The sequence below is a fragment of the Hypanus sabinus genome, chromosome 3 (assembly GCF_030144855.1).
Source record: "Hypanus sabinus isolate sHypSab1 chromosome 3, sHypSab1.hap1, whole genome shotgun sequence".
NCBI lineage: Eukaryota > Metazoa > Chordata > Chondrichthyes > Myliobatiformes > Dasyatidae > Hypanus > Hypanus sabinus.
Window position 1 is genome coordinate 164748164 of NC_082708.1, and position 21879 is coordinate 164770042.

Here is a 21879-nt window from a genome sequence, read left to right on the forward strand (position 1 = left end):
CAGCATCTATGGAAAGGAGTAAGGAGCCAACAATGTTATGTTTTGTAACTTCAAAACATTAAACTAATTCAAGGGAAGATACAGGAGTCCGAAACGTGAGTGAGTCTAACTTCATGTTTACTTTGATCGAGGGGCGCACATATCACACACATACGTAAAGGGCTGTGAGAGCAGCTGAGAAGGTCATAAGCGTCTCCCTATCATCCATCAGGAACATTTATCAGGAGTGCAGCATACACAGGGCCCTTAGTATTATTTTGGATCCCACCCATCCATCCAGCATCCTCTTTGACTTTCTACCATCAGGCTGGAGACTATGATGCAAAAAAAACGAATGGTCAGGATAGAAACAGTTTCAGGCTATTAGGCTTCTGAGCTCCCTGCCACATCATATTTGAAGTATCACTAGTTAAACTGTTCCATACCTTACAATACTTAATATTAATGCACTTTAGTTTGTTATTTATGTGTGGTTCATCTGTAGATTTTATCCTTACTTTCATAAGTTATCGTGTGTTATGTGTACTACTGTGCTTTACAGCCTGGTTTGAAGAAACATTGTCTGATTTCTATATACATTATATGGTTATATACATGTATATAGTTAAATGACAATAAACTTGACTTAGTTTAATTTTTTTTCCAATTGGCAATATATTGTACCAATTTGCATAGCTCAACTAAATCTTCCTGCAGTATAAAAAGTTCACAGCATACTCTACCCAAAGTGATCTCTCCATTTTACCTTCTATGGATTTAACAAGTATAGCTTGGATTTATGAGTCCAGCTAATCTCTATACAAAATGGAGTTAATGGTTGAGGGAGGGGTGCGGGAGTGGTGGGTGATGCAGATGTAAGCTTGAAGTCTTATCAACAGCAAATATTTTTGATACTGGAACTTCCTAAAGCTACTTAGTTCAACATTGAACAGTTGCAATTTAATAGCCAGACTACTGATCGCATAGTGAGCAGCTGTCTCTTCTGAGAATTCTGTTTCTTCTTCTTTCATGAATCAGACTGTTAAGGTGAAACTGGTATCAATCTACTCTATGCAGATGCCTGGTATCACTATTTAGACAAGTGCAGCTAAAAGTAAGATATTCTTTTTAAACCATTATGTGTATCTATTCCTTTCTATCACAACTGTTCTCCTTCCTTCTTGTGTTTAAGAGATGGAGGTCTCACTGTGTCTGGATGCATTAAATGATCCTTCAGATTATAATTACTGATGGATTTGACCAAATTTTGCACTTGGTTTTGATCTTATTCAGCCTTTGCCTCACATTCTCATTGTTGTTTCTGGTTACATTTCATTCAAGTCAGTTCATTGTGATACAGATTAGGAGCACTATGTTAGTCTAGATGCAATTTTGCTTAAACATTCTAATTTCTAAATAGTTCCTTTTTTTAACAGACTGTACTTTGGAGTAAACTATTCAAAGATTCCACCACCCCCTTTCATCAGAATATCAGATTCAGATTTAATTATCACATGTGAAATGCAACATTTGCATTAACAACCAACACAGATAAGAATGTGTTTGGTTCTCATTGCAATGACCCAAATTAATAAGTGACCTTGGTTGTTTGTGGGAGATTTTGGACATGGTATGTGATCAATCGGCCTTCATTTCCATGCGAGTCATCAATAAAGCCATCTGCAATCACTCTGTAAGTTACTTTCCTCCCTTGACGTTTTCTTTAAGCATTCCCATGCAGGTTGTTAAACAGAGCACTGTTCTTTGAAGTGCCTTTTAATAATTATAGGAAGTGAAAAAAAGGCTGAAAGTGGCTAGTTCAACCCCCACCATCAACCTCTCCCTTCATTGACTGATAACCCAAAAGTGAGGCTGGAGATCATCTGCTCTTTAAGCCTGTTAACAAAATAGCTGCTTTCGAATGTGGGGCATTAACCACAATATTTTCTTCTGTTACTATCTGCCTTCAGTTCCATTGCTAGGAGGATAACTGTGCCAAGATTACACCCTGATACATGAATGATCAAAACTTAAACTCGTCCAGCTGCAGCTTCAATTCAGCTAGATCTAGCAAGTGCAGTCTCTAGTAGCCCACCTCACAGCAGGAGACCAGGAGGAAACTGGCTCCATAAAGAGTTGTATGATATTGCTGTTCCCACCCTGAAAGGGTCAGAGTCAAGTTGAGTTTATTGTCGTATGCACGTGTACATGTATGCACAGGTGTAAAAAAAACTTACAGCAGTAGCACAAGCACATATTATCATCCTCAACATTCACAAGAAAGAACAAAAATTTTACAAGTAAATGTCTATTGGAGTGCAAAAAGATCAAAGCGGTTACAGTTTTTGCAAAGGAAAACAGGCTGCAAACAGAATGCCTGCCTTCAGCAAGCCCAGCCATACAGCATTTAGATTTCTGCAGAAATGATTAAAAATATGTTTACTTCTTGTGAATAGCAAAGAAGAATAACAAATGAATATGTTTCCAACACCAGTGTCCCTGACCCTAGCTTCAGCCATGTACCTGCCTGCTCCAAAGCCCATCTCTGAGCGCAGATCTATTCGTAACTTAAAACTCACCTACAAAACTCTGATGGTTACAGTAAGTCACATAGGTTGAAATAACACACAAGGTCGAGGTAATTTTAAGTTTTGGAGGACAAACATAGGAACATGAGAAATTCTGCGGATGCTGGAAATCCAAAGAAACACATACATAATGCTAGAGGAACTCAACAGGCCAAGCGGCTCCCTTGGAAACGAACAAACGGTCAACGTTTCGGGCTAAGACCCTTCTTTGGAACTTAAGAAAAGGCTCTGGCCCAGGTTCCTAAATCTGACTGGTCTCTAGCTACAATTTGTTAGACACCACAGGTTTGGTCTCAGGAGGAACGTGCTGCATTCACCAACATTTGAAGCCTTGAAATCATGCAGATCAATAGATAGCAAATCAGCACACTTGAGGACTTCCTGTGTGTTTTAACGCTGTGCACTGTTTTAGTAGTCTGCTATTTTCTTTACTCAGAATTAATTAACGTGTTGGTCTGGAAATTATGGGCATGGAAACTCTCAAGGGTCTGAGCCAAAGGCTAATTAACATATTCTGCCACAGAAAGCTATTCAGCCCATCAAATCTGTGCCAGCTCCCATTAATCCCATTAGCTTCCCCCCCCCCCCCCCAATTTCCATGTAGTCTTGTATCATTCCGGGATGATTCCAGGATTGAAAGGCACAAAAGAAATGTTTGATGGCTCTGTGCCTTTATTCACTGGAATTTAGAAGAATTGGGGTGACTTAATTGAAACCTATCGAATGGTGAAAGGCCTTGATAGAGTGGATGTGGAGGGGATGCTTCCTATGGGAAAATCTACAACCAGAGGACACAGCCTCAGAATAGAGGGGTGTCCTTTTAGAACAGAGATAAGGAGAAATTTCTTTAGCCAGAGGGTGGTGAATCTGTGGAATTTGTTGCCTCAGGCAGCTGTGGAGGCCAAGTCGTTGGGTCTATTTAAGGCAGCGATTGAAAGATTCTTGATTAGTCAGGGTGTGATGGGATACGAGGAGAAGGCAGGAGATTGGGGCTAAAAGGGAAAATAGATCAGCCAGGATGAAATGGCAGAACAGACTCGATGGGCCAAATGGCATAATGCTGCTCCTAAATTTTTCTTATGGTATTTCGTCTCATGTTCCCATCAATTCCCCATTAATTATTTTACCATTTAGATCTCACAGACTGTCATTTACAGGTACTAATTAATACAGTTATACACCAGCACATCTCTGAGATCTCAGTGGAAACTGGAGTTCCCAGAGTAAAGCTTTGTGGTCAGAAGAAGAACGTGCTGATGCAACATTGCGAGCACCTGACGTAAGGATCGAATCTGGGTCCTTGGAGCTGCAAGACAGCAGCAATGGTTCTCTGTTGACACGCCATTTGGAAACCGAGCTGAGACTGCTAGTGGAGAGGGGACTGTGGTTTTACTTACAGCAGGGTGATGGTAGGATCAGAGCGACATAGCAATGTAGTGCCACATTGAGTCTGTGAGATGGAAGAAGGCACAGCAGGTTTCTTGTCCTGGAGTGTACACACTTAGTTGCCATTTTATGAGATACCTCCTGTACCTACTAAAGTGACCACCGGGTGAATGTCCGTGGTCATCTGCTGCTGTAGCCCATCCACCTTAAGCTCTGATGTTTTGTGCATTCAGAGATGCTTTTCTGCACACCACTGTTGAGGCAAGTGGTCATTTGAGTTACTGTCACCTTCCTGTCAGCTCGAACCAATTTGGCCATTCTCCTCTGACCTCTCCCATTAACAAGGCATTTTCAACCGCAGAACTGCTGCTCATTGGATGTTTTTTGTTTCTCGCTACACACTCTGTAAACTCTGGAGACTGTTGTGTGTGAAAATCCCAGGGGATCAGCTGTTTCCGAGATGCACGAACCACCCTGTCTGGCACTAACAATCATTCCACGGTCAAAGTCACTTAGATCACATTTCTTCCCCATTCTAGTGTTTGGTCTGAACCTCTTGACCATGTCTGCATGCTTTTATGCATTGATATGCTGCCTCATGATTGGCTGATTAGAGATTTGCATTAACGAGTCGGTGTAGCTAACAAAGTGGCCACTGAGTGTATACATCCTTAAGGGAAGCGGAGATCCATAACCTAGCAATGCATTGGTCTGCTTTTATTCACAGATGGAACAGTGGATTTAAAAATTATTCAGCACCCTCCAGAGGCCAATGTTTCTGTGGGCAACCAGGTTGTGATGATGTGCTCCTGGAACAGCAGCCAAATTGAGAGCGTCAGAGTGGATTGGCTAAAGGATGGCATCAGTATTTTTTCGAACAAAACAGGAAATTACCAGGATGGAAGGACAAAGTACATTGTTGAAATGAACAGCTCGAGCCTTACCATTCAGAGTGTCTCACAGAATGACTCTGCGTTCTACCTCTGCGAGGTATTTGTGGAAATTCCATCAGTCAGAAAAGCAAGCGGAGAAGGGACGATATTACGAGTCATTGGTAAGATGATTCATTGTGCTTCTACCTTATGATTTAAATATGCACAACAGACATGTATGTTTTATCTATCATACTTGCAATTTTCCTATCCAGGCAGATTCCAATTGCCATTCCGGATGGAGTCATAGAGTTACACATGGAAAAAAAATCGCTGAAGGAACTCAGCAGGTCACTGGAGGGAAATGAACAGTTAACATCTTGATTTTCTACCAGGACTATAAAGAAAAGAGGGCAAAACTCAGAATAAGAAGGTGGGGGAGGGGGGAGCAATAGCTGCAGGTGATAGGTGAATCGAGGGGAGGGGAATGGGCATGATGTGAGAAGCCGGGAGGTGATAGGTGGAGGAGGCAAAGGGCTAATGAAGATGGAAGCTGATAGGAGCGTATAGTGGACAATGGAATAAAGGAGGTGGATAACCGGAGGGAGAAAGGTGTGGGTCTTGAGGATAGGGAAGGGGAGGAGAAGAGACCAGAGGGACAAGGGAAAACAAATGGGAGGGGAACAGATGAGTGTGGTTACTGAAAGTTAGAGAAATAAATATCGATACCATCAGTTTGGAGGCTTCCAAGAGAAAATATGAGGTGTTCCTCTAATCTGTGTCTTCCCTCAGACGAGTAGCGGAGACCGAGCACAGACACATTAGTATGGGAATGGGAAGTGGAAGTATGAAATATCCTGGCTATTATGGCGGATGAAGCAATAGGGAGCAATGGGATGGAAGCTGGCCCTTTGCCCTCCACTTGCCCATGCTGATCAAGGTGCCTAGCTGAACCAGTTCCATTTGCCTGCATTTGCTGATATGCCTCTAAAGGTTTCCCGTCCATGTACCTGTATAAAATGTCTCTTAAACATTGTAATTGTATCCACGTTACCACTTCCTCTGGCAGCTAGTTCCATATACCCTCCACCATCTCTTTGAAAATCTTGCACTTTAGGTCCCGTTTAAATCTTTCCCCTCTCCCCCTAAACCTATGCCCTGTAGTTTTTCACTCTCCTACAATGGGAAGAAGCAGACTATGAACATTCACCTTATGCCCCCAATGACTTTATAAAGCTAGAAATTGACCCTTCAGGCACCCACACTCCAGAAAGAAAACAGCGCAGCATAGGCAGTCTCGCTTTTTAATTTAAAGTAAAGCAAAGACTCTTGAGAAAGCCAAAGAAATGTATTCTGTTACAAATGCACCATCGGGAAGTTTATAATGATGTTTTAAAACCAGCAAAGTAACTGGAACAGTGTCTGGACACGTGCGTCTGTGTTCTACCGTGGTTCTGTGTTGAATTAGATTCCAGGCCTTTGGTATTCCACTGACCTCTGCTGGAATATTATATAATTGCACTTAGGGTGCAGTTCAAGACTGTCTGTTAAACATCAGCAGTTAAATATCCTCCAAAAACTCAATGAGCAAGGTCCTTGGTAACAACTAGCTACAAGGAGATGTCTTTACATTCTGCAACTGTAACTCTATTATTTGGTCATAAAGTCATAGAGAAATACAGCAAGGATACAGGCCCTGTGACCTAATGAGACCATGATGATTACAGACCCCACCTGGCTAGTCCCAATACCCTGCATTTGGCCCAGATCCCTCCATACCCCTCTATCTATCCTAGTTCTTTTTAAAAGATGCTGTTGTACCTGCCTCAATCACTTCCTCTGGCAGTTAGTTCCATATACTCAACACCCACTGTGTGGAAAAGATACCCCTCAGGTGCCTTTGAAATCTCTCCCCCTCTCATCCTAAATCTATGGACCCCTACCCTGGGGAAAAGATTGTTGCATCCACCTTATCTACGCCTCTCATAACATTAAACATTTTTATAAAGTCACCCCTCATTCTCCTATGCTCCAAGGAATAAAGTCCTAGTCTGTCCAACCTCCCCCATAACTCAGGCCCCTCCAGTGCTGGCAACATCGTCATAAATCTTTTCTACACTATCTTCGAGTTAACCACATCTTTTCTGTAACAGAGTGACTTAAAGTGTGCAGAGTACTCCAAGTGCAGCCTCACTAACAACTTAATCACCTGCAATACAACAACTGAGTTCCAATACTCGTTGTTCTGACAAATGAAAACCAGCATGTTAAATCGCAATTTCACCACCGTATCTAACTGTGACATCACTTTCAATGAACTATCCATTTGTACTCCTAAGACCCTCTGTTCCAATGCACTCCCTTGTGCCTTACTATTTGTAGTGTAAATCCTACTCTGGTTTGACTTCCCAAAATTCATCACCTCACACTTACCTGCATTGAAATCTAATTGCCAATGCTCAGATTCATTTATTTATCACATGTACCTTGAAACATACAGAGGGACATGTCGTTTTACGATAACAACCAACACAAGATGTGCTGGGGCAACCCACAAGTGTCCCAAACCAACTTCCTAACTCATCAAGATCCCCCTGTGATGTCAGATAATCTTCTTCCCTGTCTGCAATACCTCCCATTTCAAGACATCTGCAAAGTGAATGATCAAGTCTTCTACACATGCATCCAAAATCAAATTAGATAAAAACGGAAAACACTGGAGATAGTCAATAAGTTAAGCAGCACCTGTAGAAAGACAAACAGAGTTTTAGGTTGGTAACCTATCCTGGTTCTGACAAAAGGTCGTTGGTCTGGAACATTAACTCTGATTTTTTTTCTTCCTACAGAGAGAGTATAGAGGGATGCGGACATTGCGTTGGCAGAAGGGTTTACTTATAGTAATGAAAAAAATGCTTACTATAATTTTATAATAATTACTTATAAATACAGTAATTTCTGCATATTGCACAGTACTGCTGCTGCAAAACAACAAATTTCGCAACACATTTTGGTGATAATAAACCTGGTTCTGATTTAGTGAGGCATTTACTTCCTAGTTTAATTAGTTAAGGGCCTGCTCCTGTACTATGTTCTATGTTCTAGAGGTGGCCTGATTACTGAATGTTTCTAGCACTTCCTGTTTTCATTATTGATTTCCAAATCCACAGCTCTGACGAGTTAAACTAATAAACTACATATCATGCCTCGGTCGGACCACCTAAGAGTACTAGAGTCCTCCAGACTCCAAAGTTCCTCCTTCCATGATTATTTTCACCTCTGCTTTGTTTTATTCATCTGTGTACCTGTGCTTTGTTTTGTTTGCCTATTTAAGTTTCCTCTGGTTTGTTCAATTTTGCTCAGTCTTGAGCCTACCCCACCCCGTGTGTAGTGATTTTCGAGTCCTAGCCTGTGTTCTCTACTAACCAATCCACAAGTGAAGATTCTTTGTTAATACCATCCTCGTCTCTTGTCTCCTCATCACTTGAGTCCACCTGGTCTAAGTCCCTCTTGGTAGCCTACTAGTTAACCATAGGGAACTTCATTGTAACATCCCCTGTTCAAACCCAGCTCCAACCCCTTTGACACTGCATATATAAAAAAACTGTTATTTGGGGATTGGGGAATTTCAGTTAAATTGCCTTCAGTCGGGATAATGCTCCTCTAACCCCCTTCGATGTTGGGCTCACTGTGATTAAAGGATAATGCTGAAGCATGCACTCAATACAACACCACCAATACTGCACACTATCTGCAGGATTTTCTCAGCAACTTGGCAAAACTTCTTCGAAGATACTTCCCTGGTTCCCATTTAGATTTATTTATCACATGCACATCGAAACACAAGTGGAATGTGGCATTTGTATTAATGGCCAACACATCCAAGGATGTGCTGGGGGGCAGCCCACAGTGTCTCCACGTATTGCAGCCCCAGCATAGCTGCCTACAAAGCTCAGCAGAACAGCACAAGCTGCAACATGAGAACAACAGCAAAACAAGTTCTTTTCCCACCCACCTCTTCACACACACAGACAGACCTCCAACCCCAGGACAGGCCACTTCCGGACCTCCAGTCCTTGGCCTCAAATTTTCTGTAGCTGTCTCATAGACAGGGGTCGTTACTAAAGCTGACCTTGCAAATGATTCCCATGCCCTCCAGCATATAGAAGGATACAAGCACTAGAACCAGTGAATGCAAGCAGGTTTTTCTAGAGGCTAGGGGAGGAAAAAAAGAGGACATGGGTTAAGGGTGAAGGGGGAAAAGTTTAAAGGGAACATGGGGGGGGGGCTTCTTCACACAGAGAGTGGTGGGAGTGTGGAATGAGCTGCCAGATGAAGTTGTAAATGTGGGCTCACTTTTAACATTTAAAGAAAAAGTTGGACAGGTACATGGATGAGGTGGGTATGGAGGGATATGGTTCAGTTGCAGGTCAGTAGGACTAGGCAGGAAAATGGTTCAGCACAGCCACGAAGGGCCAAAGGGCCTGTTTCTGTGCTGTAATGTTCTAACACCACCATTTCCGACCTCTGCAACAAGTCACATGCTATCATAACTTGCAGATATATCTCCGCTCCTTCTTGGATCAACATCATCATTTCCATAATAAATACAAAGGGAAATACTTGACAAAAATCAGTAATTTCCTTCCCAACGGTCACACAGTACAGCTACTTCTGCAGTAATCCAAGAAGGTCACCTCCTCCTTATTGAGGGCAGTTAGAAATCAAAGTCAAAGAACTTAATATTGTCAAAGTATATTTATGTCACTATATCTTGAGATTCATTATCTTGTAAGAACTTACAGGAAAATAAATAAAAAAGTATTTATGAGAAATTATACATACAGACTGATAAACAACTGATGTGCAAAAGAAGACATATTGTACAAATACATATATATATATATAAATAATGCTGAGAACATGAGTTGTAAAGAATCTTTGAAAGTGAGTCCATAGATTATGGGATCAGTTCAGTGTTGAGCTGAGTGGAGTTAGCCATGCAGATATTAACTGTTCCTGGACCTGGTGGTGTGTGGCCTGAGGTTCCTATACCTCCTGCCCAATGGCAGTAGTGTGAAGAGAGTATGGTCTGGGTGCTGGGGTCCTGCTTTCTTTGGGCAGTGCTCCTTGTAAATGGTGGGGAGGGTTGTGTCTGTGATGGATTGAACTCTATCTACCACTGTCTGGAGATTTTCTTTAATAGAATGTCTATTTTTCATATAGATATCCCCACTAAGTCGGATCTGGTCACCTGGATTCTGGTAGCCATCAGTCCCATAATACTGATCGTGTTCATATCTTTGTGCTACTGCTTCTGGAGAGTGAAATGCTCACAGCAGAATGGTGAGGATCACACAACTCAGGAGAAAAATATAAATGCATTCTGACTTAAAAGTTTCTATTGTTCCCTGTGTTAGGAATTATGTCTTCATTTATCTAAGTAGAACATCCAAATGAATTGCACTCAGATAGTTTGGTTGCAAAAGCAGATATGAAATCTGAAATAGAAATAATGGTTGGCCTTTTGGACTTTTAGCCCATTGTGCCTTTCAATAAGATCATGCTGATTTTTTACTTCAGCCTCATTTTCCTGCACTAACCTCATACCTTTTGATTCCATTAATACTTATTATCAATCTCTTTAAGGACATAAATGACACTAACTGAAGAACAGTTAATATACAAGGGGTGTTTGATAAGTTTGTGGCCTAAGGTAGAAGGAGTCAATTTTAGAAAACATAGCACTTATTTTTCAACATAGTCCCCTCTTACATTTACATACTTAGTCCGGCAGTCGTGGAGCATACGGATCTTGGACCTCCAAGAAAATGTCCACAGTGGGGCTGATTGATAACAGGTCTCGTTACATGCACATGCAGTTCAACTCTTTGAGTGAAAATGCAGAAAGTTTGAAGTTAATAACTCATCGGGGTGGTTGATAAGTTCGTGGCCCAAGGTAGAAGTGCTTCAAACTCTGCATAATCACTCAAAGAGTTAAACTGCATGTGCATGTAACAAGAGCCATATAACTCATTTCCTTCTACTTTAGGCTACAAACTTATCAATCACCCCCCCCCCCCCCCCCCCCCCCGCTGTCCAAGATCCATATCCTCCACGACCGCTGGACTAAGTGTGTAAATGTAGGAGGGGACTATGTTGAAAAATAAATGTTCTAGGTTTTCTAAAATCGATGCCTTCTACCTTAGGCCATGAACTTATCAATCACCCCTCGTATGGAAGGAAGGTCTAATCAGAATTCCAGGCACGGTTTGACTGAGATGGTTCAAAGTTCACTCTTCAGCGATATCCCTAGCCCTTGTAATACAACATTTGTTTCTGTCAACACGTTCATAACTTAACTTTTTTGTCATGCCTACAAAGTATGATCCCATACTTGCCAGCACTATAATCCATCTGGTAGAGGAAAGTCAATAAGAATGCATTTGCTGAAATTTGAAACAAGAACTGATCTGCTGGAAGAGCCCAGCAAGTTGAATGGCACCTTTGGAAAGAGAAAGCAATTAATGTTTCAAGTCAAGGACCATTCATCAAAACTGCTTCAGAATCCACTCGATGAAGGGTCTTTGACCTAAACCATTAACTGGTATCTCTTTCTACAGATGCAGCTCAAACTGGCTGAGTTCTTCTAGTGTTCGTTTGGCACAGTTTTGCTCATTTGTTTGATCTACCAATACCTCCTTGTAAGTTATTTCTTCCCTTGGCAATGCCAGCATCAGCATACTTGCTTTTCAATCCCATCTTTTATAAAATTGCTGAATAATTGTGGCCCCAAAACAAACTGCAATGGGTATCCATTTGACATATCCTTCCAACAACAATAACGATCCATTCTCCCAACACTGTATCCTACCCTTAGCCAATTTCCAAGCCAGGTAAACAACTTATCATCAATTCCTTGATTTTCAGCTTGTAGAAATGGACTTTTAAATGGGCCTTTATCACACACCTTCCAGAAGTCCACAAACATAACATAAGCATTCACCACCCGGTCCCCCACTTTAACCATGTGCAAAAATTCCATCAGAGTCACTAGGATTGACCTACCTCTTACAAATCTATAAGACCATAAGATATAGGAGGAGAAGTAGGCCATTTGGCCCATCAAGTCTGCTCCACCATTCAATCATGGGCTGATCCAATTCTTCCAGTCATCCCCACTCCCCTGCCTTCTCCCCATACCCTTTGTTGCCCCGGCTAATCAAGGACATAGGAACAGAATTAGGACATTCTGTACCTGATGGTAGAGCCCATCGTCTGCTCTACCACTCCATCAGGGCTGATTTATTATCTCTCTTAATCTCCTCCTGCCTTCTCCCCTTAACTGATACCCTTACTAATCACTGTCTTTCTGTTAAAGACGTTCAATCACTGTCCTTTATTACAGACCAGTCATTTTCTGATGCAGAATATTAGACTAAGTGAGATATAGGGCTGGAAATTTATTCACACAACTCCAGAACAAAAGTCAAGTGCTGTGTTGTTTGAGATCAGCCTGACCCAGGTTTGTACATATTTCTGGGTATGAGAAAGTACGTTTTCTCATTCATCAGTGGAATTCTTATTCTCCATAAAATTAATTTTGGGTATAAAACTCCCCAAAGATAACACCAACAGCAGCACATCATACAGAATTCAAGTGCACTGATGTGAGAAACCACAGTTTCTAATTGCTCAAGGAAATAACCATTTACCTCAAATTGTACTCATTGTCCAGACCTTATTTATACCTTAGATGTTTTATCCCACAAAGCTCAGGATTCAAAATTACTCTCAGCTTACCAGCCCCAGGATAAGTCCAGGCTATGTTTGCTGATAGCTGCCACATCTCACAGATGCAAAAATTGCGGATGCTTGAAACTGGAGCAACAAACAATCTTCTTGGAGAACTCAGCAGGTCATCAGCATCTATACGGGCATTTCCAACCGAGTGTCCACGCGCCCCTCAGTTAATGGTAGGGGTCCGTGGCAAAAAATAGGTTGGGAACCCTGGTGGAAAGGAAGGAGCTGGTGATATGTTGGGTTTAAATCCTGTATCGGGACTATTCTAATCAATCCTGATATAGGGCTTTAACCCAAAGCATCTCAGAGTTTCTTGCTCACTGCTGCATTAGGGAACTTATCCAAACTCCATGCTCAGGGAGACAGACTTTATCTAGTATCATTTATCTTTAATGAGATTGCACCATCAGACATATCTTCTCTTTCCTAATTCTATAGGGATCAATCATCTCAGTCATTGCCACCGGTCTCCCCTCTTCTCACACCAATTTGTCACAGCAGGGCAATGCTTCATTTCCTACCATCTGAGGACCAATGTTTTCGATAAAGCAGTGGTTCATTCGCACTTCCTCTAACCTAGTACACGACATTTAGTGTTTATGATGTGGTCTCTCTGCACTAGAGAGAGCAAATGCTGATTGGGCAAATGCTTTGTGGAACACTTTTGTTCAGACTCTATGGGTGACCCATTTGCCTGTTGCTCTATCTCACTCTGATCTCTGTGTCTGTGGCTTCCTTCACAGTTCTCGTAAGGCTCAAGTTAAGAAGGAGGAACAGTACCTTCTCTTCTGCCAGGTCTCATTGCAGACTCTGGGCTCAATATTGAATATTTTCTCTATTTGTAACAGAATTTACCAGTTCTACAGCAGATGATCCATCTGCATATCAGCTTAGTTTTTCTCTCACTGTTACTTCTGGAGATGCTGGGCAGTATTTTACATACGCACCTTTGTTTGTTTTCAATCTTTCTCCAACTCTTCTCATTTTAACTATCAATTCACCTTTCCCTTTCGATCCCTTCTCCACGCTCTCCATAACTTAAACATACACTCAGTGGCCACTTCATCAGCTACACCCATATTCCTGTTTGTTAATGCAAATATCTAATTGACTAATCATATGGCAGCAACTCACTACATAAAAGCATGCAGAATTGGTCAAGAGGTTCATTTGTTGCTCAAACCAAACATCAGAAGGCACAAGAAATGTGATCCAACTGACTTTGACCATGGAATCATTGTTGATGCCAGAGAGGATGGTTTGAGTAGCTCAGAAACTTTATCTCTGGGATTTTCACACCCAACAGGGTCTAGAAATATAGAAACGTAGAAAATAGGTGCAGGAGTAGGCCATTCGGCTCTTCGAGCCTGCACCACCATTCAGTATGATCATGGCTGATCATCCAACTCAGAACCCTGTACCTGCTTTCTCTCCATACCCCCTGATCCCTTTAGCCACAAGGGCCATATCTAACTTCCTCTTAAATATAGCCAATGAACCGGCCTCAACTGTTTCCTGTGGCAGAGAATTCCACAGATTCACCACTCTCTCTGTGAAGAAGGTTTTCCTCATCTCAGTCCTAAAAGGCTTCCCCTTTATCCTTAAACTGTGACCCCTCGTTCTGGACTTCCCCAACATCAGAAACAATCTTCCTTCATCTAGCCTGTTCAATCCCTTTAGAATTTTATACATTTCAATAAGATCCCCCCTCAATCTTCTAAATTCCAGTGAGTATAAGCCTAGTTGATCCAGTCTTTCTTCATATGAAAGTCCTGCCATCCCAGGAATCAATCTGGTGAACTTTCTCTGTACTCCCTCTATGGCAAGAATGTCTTTCCTCAGGTTAGGGGACCAAAACTGCACATAATACTCCAGCTGTGGTCTCACCAAGGCCTTGTACAACTGCAGTAGAACCTCCCTATTAGATTGATATTGTATGATCCTTTTTCGCTGATAGTTTAATAAGATATTGTTATCTTGTTATCAATTCAATTTCAAATCTATTGTATTCATAACATATGTAATATAATATTATGTTATGTTTTTTTTAATTAATAAAAAGATTGAAAAAGAAAGAAAGAACCTCCCTGCTCCTGTACTCGAATCCTCTTGCTATGAATGCCAATGTACCATTTGCCTTTTTCACTGCCTGCTGTACCTGCATGCCCACTTTCAATGACTGGTGTACAATAATACCCAGGTCTCGTTGCACCTTCCCTTTTCCTAATCGGCCACCATTCAGATAATAATCTGTTTTCCTGTTCTTGCAACCAAAGTGGATAACCTCACATTTATCCACATTAAATTGCTTCTGCCATGAATTTGCCCACTCACCTAACCTATCCAAGTCACTCTGCATCCTCTTAACATCGTCCTCACAGCTAACACCGCCGCCCAGCTTCGTGTCATCCGCAAACTTGGAGATGCTGCATTTAATTCCCTCGTCTAAATCATTAATATATATTGTAAACAACTGGGGTTCCAGCACTGAGCCTTTTGGTACCCCACTAGTCACTGCCTGCCAATCGGAAAAGGTCCCATTTATTCCCACTCTTTGCTTCCTGTTTGCCAACCAATTCTCTATCCACATCAATACCATACCCCCAATACCGTGTGCTTTAAGTTTGCACACTAATCTCCTGTGTGGGACCTTGTCAAAAGCCTTTTGAAAATCTGAATATACCATATCCACTGGTTCTTGTCTATCCACTCTACTAGTTACATCCTCAAAAAATTCTCTAAGATTCATCAGACATGATTTTCCTTTCACAAATCCATGCTGACTTTGTCCAATGATTTCACCTCTTTCCAAATGTGCTGTTATCTCATCTTTAATAACTGACTTTAGCATTTTCCCCACCACCAATGTCAGGCTAACCAGTCTATAATTCTCTCTCCCTCCTTTTTTAAAAAGTGGGGTTACATTAGCCACCCTCCAATCCTCAGAAACTAATCCAGAATCTAAAGAGTTTTGAAAAATTATCACTAATGCATCCACTATTTCTTGGGCTACTTCCTTAAGCACTCTGGTATGCAGACCATCTGGCCCTGGGGATTTATCTGCCTTGAATCCCTTCAATTTACCTAACACCACTTCCCTACTAACATGTATTTCCCTCAGTTCCTCTGTCTCAATAGACCCTCGGTCCTCTACTATTTCCAGAAGATTATTTATGTCCTCCTTAGTGAAGACAGAACTAAAGTAGTTATTCAATTGGTCTGCCATGTCTTTGTTCTCCATGATCAATTCACCTGTAAGGGACCTACATTTGTCTTAACCAATCTTTTTCTTTTCACATATCTATGAAAACTTTTACAGTCAGTTTTTATGTTCCCTGCCAGCTTTCTCTCATAATCTTTTTTCCCTTTCCTAATTAAGCCCTTTGTCCTCCTCTGCTGGACTCTGAATTTCTCCCAGTCCACAGGTGTGCCGCTTTTTCTGGCAAATTTGTATGTTTCTTCCTTGGAATTGATACTATCCCTAATTTCCCTTGTCAGCCATAGGTGCACTACCTTCCCTGGTTTATTCTTTTGCCAAACTGGGATGAACACTTGTTGTAGTTCATCCATGCAATCTCTCTTCCCGCCATCACGGACATTTACATTACACGCTGCATCCACAAAGGAAACAGCATTATGAAGGACCCCATGCACCCCTCATACAATCTCTTCTCCCTCCTGCCATCTGGGAAAAAAGCATTCGGGCTCTCACGACCAGACTATGTAACAGTTTCTTCCCCCAAGCTATCAGACTCCTCAATAACCGAAGCCTGGACTGATACCTTGCCCTACTGTCCTGTTTATTATTTATTGTAATGCCTGCACTGTTTTGTGCAGTCCAGTGTAGGTCTGTATTCTAGTGTTTTTTTTTATTACGTAGTTCAGTCTACCTTTTTGTAATGTGTCATGTAAACCATGGTCCTGAGAAACGTTGTCTCATTTTCCTATGCACTGTACCAGCAGTTATGGTCGGAATGACAATAAAATTTGACTTGACTTGAAATGCTTGCCATTGCATATCCACTGTCAACCCTTGAAGTATCATTTGCCAGTCTATCTTAGCTAATTCATGTCTCATACCTTCAAAGTTACCCTTCTTTAAGTTCAGAACCTTTGTTTCTGAATTAACTATGTCACTCTCCATCTTAATGAAGAATTCCACCATATTATGGTCACTCTTACCCAAGGGGCCTCACACGGCAAGGTTGCTAACTAACCCTTCCTCATTGCTCAATATCCAGTCTAGAATGGCCTGCTCTCTAGTTGGTTCCTTGACATGTTGGTTCAGAAAACCATCCGGCATACATTCCAAGAAATCCTCTTCCTTAGCACCCTTACCAATTTGGTTCACCAAGCCTATATGTAGATTGAAGTCACCCATTATAACTACTGTTCCTTTATTGCACGCATTTCTAATTTCCTGTTTAATGCCATCCCCAACCTCACTCCTACTGTTGGGTGGCCTGTACACAACTCCTACCAGTGTTTTCTGCCCCTTAGTGTTAAGCAGCTCTACCCATATCAAATCCACATCCTCCAGGCTAACATCCTTCCTTTCTATTGTGTTAATCTCCTCTCTAACCAGCAACGCTACCCCACCTCCTTTTCTGAATATTGAATATCCCTGGATGTTGAGCTCCCATCCTTGGTCACCATGGAGCCATGTCTCTGTGATCCCAACTATATCATATTCATTAATAACTATCTACACATTCAATTCATCCTTGTTACGAATGCTCCTCGTATTGACACAGAAAGCCTTCAAGCTTGCTTTTACAACACTCTGAGCCCTTATACAATTATGTTGAAAAGTGGTCCTTTTTGGTTTTTGCCCAGGATTTGCCTGCCTGCCACTTTTACTTTTCACCTTGCTACTTTTTGCTTCTGCCCTCATTTTACAACACCCGTGTCTCTCTACACTTGTTCCCATCCCCCTGCCACATTAGTTTAAATCCTCCTGAACAGCAGTAGCAAACGCTCCCCCTAGGACATTGGTTCCGGTCCAGCCCAGGTGCAGACCATCGAGAGTTTAAACATAATGGTGCAAAATACAAAAAAATCCTGTGAACGATAGTTCTGTGGGCAAAAGTGCCTTGTTAATTGGAGAGGTCAGAGGAGACTGGCCAGACTAGTTCAAGTTGGCAGGAAGGCAACAGTAACACAAATAACCACGTGTTACATCAGTGGTGTGCAGAGGGCATCTCTGAATGTGCACCACATTGCACTTTGAAGTGGATGGGCTACAGCAGCAGAAGAACACAAACATGTACAGGACATTACTAATAAAGTGGCTACTGAGGTTAGCTTGTTTTCTCTTTTTCTCTGTTCTGCTAACAGGTCTTCAATGTGAAATATTAACTCCATGAGACTATAAGACAAACAGCAGGAGCAGGATTAGATCATTTGGCCCATTGAGTCTACTTTACCATTCTATCATGGGCTGATTTGTTTTCCCTCTCAACTCCACTCTCCTGCCTTCTCCCCGTAAACTTTGATGCTGTTCCTAATTAAGGACCTCCATTTTAAGTATACCCAATGACTTGACTTCCACAGCCATCTGAGGTGATAAATTCGACAGATTCACCACCTTCTGGCTAAAGAAATTCCTCCTCATCTCTGTCTGCAGAGGGATGCCCCTTTATTCTGAGACAGTGCTCTCTGATCCTAGACTCTGCCACTATTGAAAACATCCTCTCCATGTCGTTTCTATCTAGGTCTTTTAGTAATCGTTGGGTTTTGATGAGATTCACCTCCATTCTTCTGTATTCTTCATTCTTCTTCTTCATATACACTGGTGTATATGCACAGAGTCATCAAACACTGCTCATACATTAACCCTTTCATTCCCCATCCAAAACCAGCATATCTTTTCAGAAAGAGAACTCTGTTTCTCTTTGCTGAAAATCTTTTTTTTTGTAATTTCTTTTTCTTCTGTTCATAGGAGCAGAGAGGGACTTTTGCATGGTTCCTCAAAGCACTGGTGCTCAATGACCCTCCCCCTCATGTCTTTACGAAGACCTTCCAGGCCACTTCTCGCCAGGAGCAGTTGGTTTTAACCTTGACAGGGGATGATATCCATTGTCCCCTTGCACGATGTGCATACCTCCACCAGACACTTCATCAACAGTTTAAGAAGTCTTTCTGACCATCTCCTGAGAACATTATCCCATCCATTTCACAATCAGAATATTTAGGGACAAACTACATAACAAGTCATTTTATCCTATGTGATAGGAAAAGTTCTAGAAATAATGACTGCGAATGGAATTGGTAGTGATGTGGATTAATTACAGAGAGCCCACATATAGTTGTAAACTATGCCAACTAACATTAAATTTTTTTGATTAAACAAAAACAGAAAGAGTCAATGACAGAAATTAGTCTGATGTGATATAAATGGATTTACTGATTTTTTTTAATAAGGTGTCACAGTGAAGACTCCTCATGCAAATTGAAGGCTGTACAATAAAAAGGATGTCACAACATTGATAGAAAGTTGTGCAAGTAAAAGAAGGCAAAGATTAGTTGTGAAAGAGATCTGAAAAGACAAGACAGGAAAGGCAGAGATTAACAAATGACTACCATTCTTAAAGAATATTTTAATGATCTGGGTTTGGCTTTGACCACACAGTACACAATTTCCACATAACACTTGACAGAAAATCTACAGGAGTGCAGTAACAGAGGAATAGGATAGAGGAGTGGATTCATAGGTGGCAGCTGAGACATTTTCAGTTTTACATTTTGGTAGTTTGAATGAGGAGAGACATAAGGGCACAGTTCTAAAACAGGTGCAAGAAACATAGAAACATAGAAAATAGGTGAAGGAGTAGGCCATTCGGCCCTTTGAGCCTGCACCGCCATTCAGTATGATCATGGCTGATCATCCAACTCAGAACCCTGTACCTGCCTTCTCTCCATACCCCCTGATCCCTTTAGCCACAAGGGCCATATGTAACTTCCTCTTAAATATAGCCAATGAACCGGCCTCAACTGTTTCCTGTGGCAGAGAATTCCACAGATTCACCACTCTCTGTGTGAAGAAGTTTTTTCTCATCTCGGTCCTAAAAGGCTTCCCCTTTATCCTTAAACTGTGACCCCTCGTTCTGGACTTCCCCAACATCGGAAACAATCTTCCTGCATCTAGCCTGTCCAATCCCTTTAGAATTTTATGCGTTTCAATAAGATCCCCCCCTCAGTCTTCTAAATTCCAGTGAGTATAAGCCTAGTCAATCCAGTCTTTCTTCATATGAAAGTCCTGCCATCCCAGGAATCAATCTGGTGAACCTTCTCTGTACTCCCTCTATGGCAAGAATGTCTTTCCTCAGATTAGGGGACCAAAACTACACACAGTACTCCAGCTGTGGTCTCACCAAGGCCTTGTACAACTGCAGTAGAACCTCCCTGCTCCTGTACTCAAATCCTTTTGTTATGAATGCCAACATACCATTTGCCTTTTTCACTGCCTGCTGTACCTGCATGCCCACCTTCAATGACTGGTGTACAATGACACCCAGATCTTGTTGCAACTCCCCTTTTCCTAATCGGCCACCATTCAGATAATAACCTGTTTTCCTGTTCTTGCAACCAAAGTGGATAACCTCACATTTATCCACATTAAATTGCTTCTGCCATGAATTTGCCCACTCACCTAACCTATCCAAGTCACCCTGCATCCTCTTAGCATCATCCTCACAGCTAACACCGCTGCCCAGCTTCATGTCATCCACAAACTTGGAGATACTGCATTTAATTCCCTCATCTAAATCATTAATATATATTGTAAATAACTGGGGTCCCAGCACTGAGCCTTGCGGTACCCCATTAGTCACTGCCTGCCATTCTGAAAAGGTCCCGTTTACTCCCACTCTTTGCTTCCTGTCTGCCAACCAATTCTCTATCCACATCAATACCATACCCCCAATACCGTGTGCTTTAAGTTTGCACACTAATCTCCTGTGTGGGACCTTGTCAAAAGCCTTTTGAAAATCTAAATATACCACATCCACTGGCTCTCCCCTATCCACTCTACAAGCTACATCTTCAAAAAATTCTATAAGATTCGTCAGACATGATTTTCCTTTCACAAATCCATGCTGACTTTGTCCGATGATTTCACCTCTTTCCAAATGTGCTGTTATCACATCTTTGATAACCGACTCTAGCATTTTCCCCACCACCGATGTCAGGCTAACAGGTCTATAATTACCCAGTTTCTCTCTCCCTTCTTCTTTAAGAAGTAGAGTTACATTAGCCACCCTCCAATCCTCAGGAACTAATCCAGAATCTCAGGAATTTTGAAAGATTATCACTAATGCATCCACTATTTCTTGGGCTACTTCCTTAAGCACTCTGGGATGCAGACCATCTGGCCCTGGGGATTTATCTGCCTTTAATCCCTTCAATTTACCTAACAACACTTCCCTACTAACATGTATTTCCCTCAGTTCCTCCATCTCACTAGACCCTCAGTCCCTTACTATTTCAGGAAGATTATTTATGTTCTCCTTATTGAAGACAGAACCAAAGTAGTTAATCAATTGGTCTGCCATGTCCTTGTTCCCTATGATCAATTTACCTGTTTCTGACTGTAAAGGACCTACATTTGTCTTGACCAATCTTCTTCTTTTCACGTATCTATAAAAGCTTTTACAGTCAGTTTTTATGTTCCCTGCCAGCTTTCTCTCATAATCCTTTTTCCCTTTCCTATTTAAGCCCTTTGTCCTCCTCTGCTGGTCTCTGAATTTCTCCCAGTCCTCAGGTGTGCTGCTTTTTTTTGCTAATTTATATGTTTCTTCTTTGGACTTGATACTATCCCTAATTTCCCTTGTCAGCCACGGGTGCACTACCTTCCCTGGTTTATTCTTTTGCCAAACTGGGATGAACAATTGTTGTAGTTCATCCATGCGATCTTTAGAACAGTAAATCCTGGGGACATGAATGCATATTTCACTAAAAAAGGCAGGCCAGGCTAAGAAAGCAGTTAAAATACATGTCTAATATAAAGACAGCAAGGGAATCCAGATGAATTAATCACAGGTTCAGCAATAAATTGAGCATTACATCAATGTGTAATGGGTCATACATTGCAATATTTTTACCTTCTTCCTTTACAACCCTGGGAAGAAAGCCATCCATCCTTAGGAAATTGTTACCCTTCAATGCAGTTAATTTCTCCACTTCTGTCATTTGGCTTCTGTTAATCTTGATGGGTTCTTTCAATATGTTTTGCCTCAGGCTGTTCAGGAAGTTAT

At 41.6% G+C, this 21879-nt stretch overlaps 1 protein-coding gene across 1 annotated transcript in view; it reads left to right on the plus strand.

Annotated features, from left to right (window-relative positions):
- The window catches only part of LOC132390869 (uncharacterized), a 54194-nt gene that overhangs the window by 10716 nt on the left and 21599 nt on the right, over positions 1-21879 (plus strand). Inside the window, exons 3-4 of the mRNA XM_059963413.1 lie at positions 4681-5007; positions 10049-10168. Coding sequence (XP_059819396.1) covers positions 4681-5007; positions 10049-10168 — 447 coding nt within the window. The remainder of the gene's footprint in view (positions 1-4680; positions 5008-10048; positions 10169-21879) is intronic.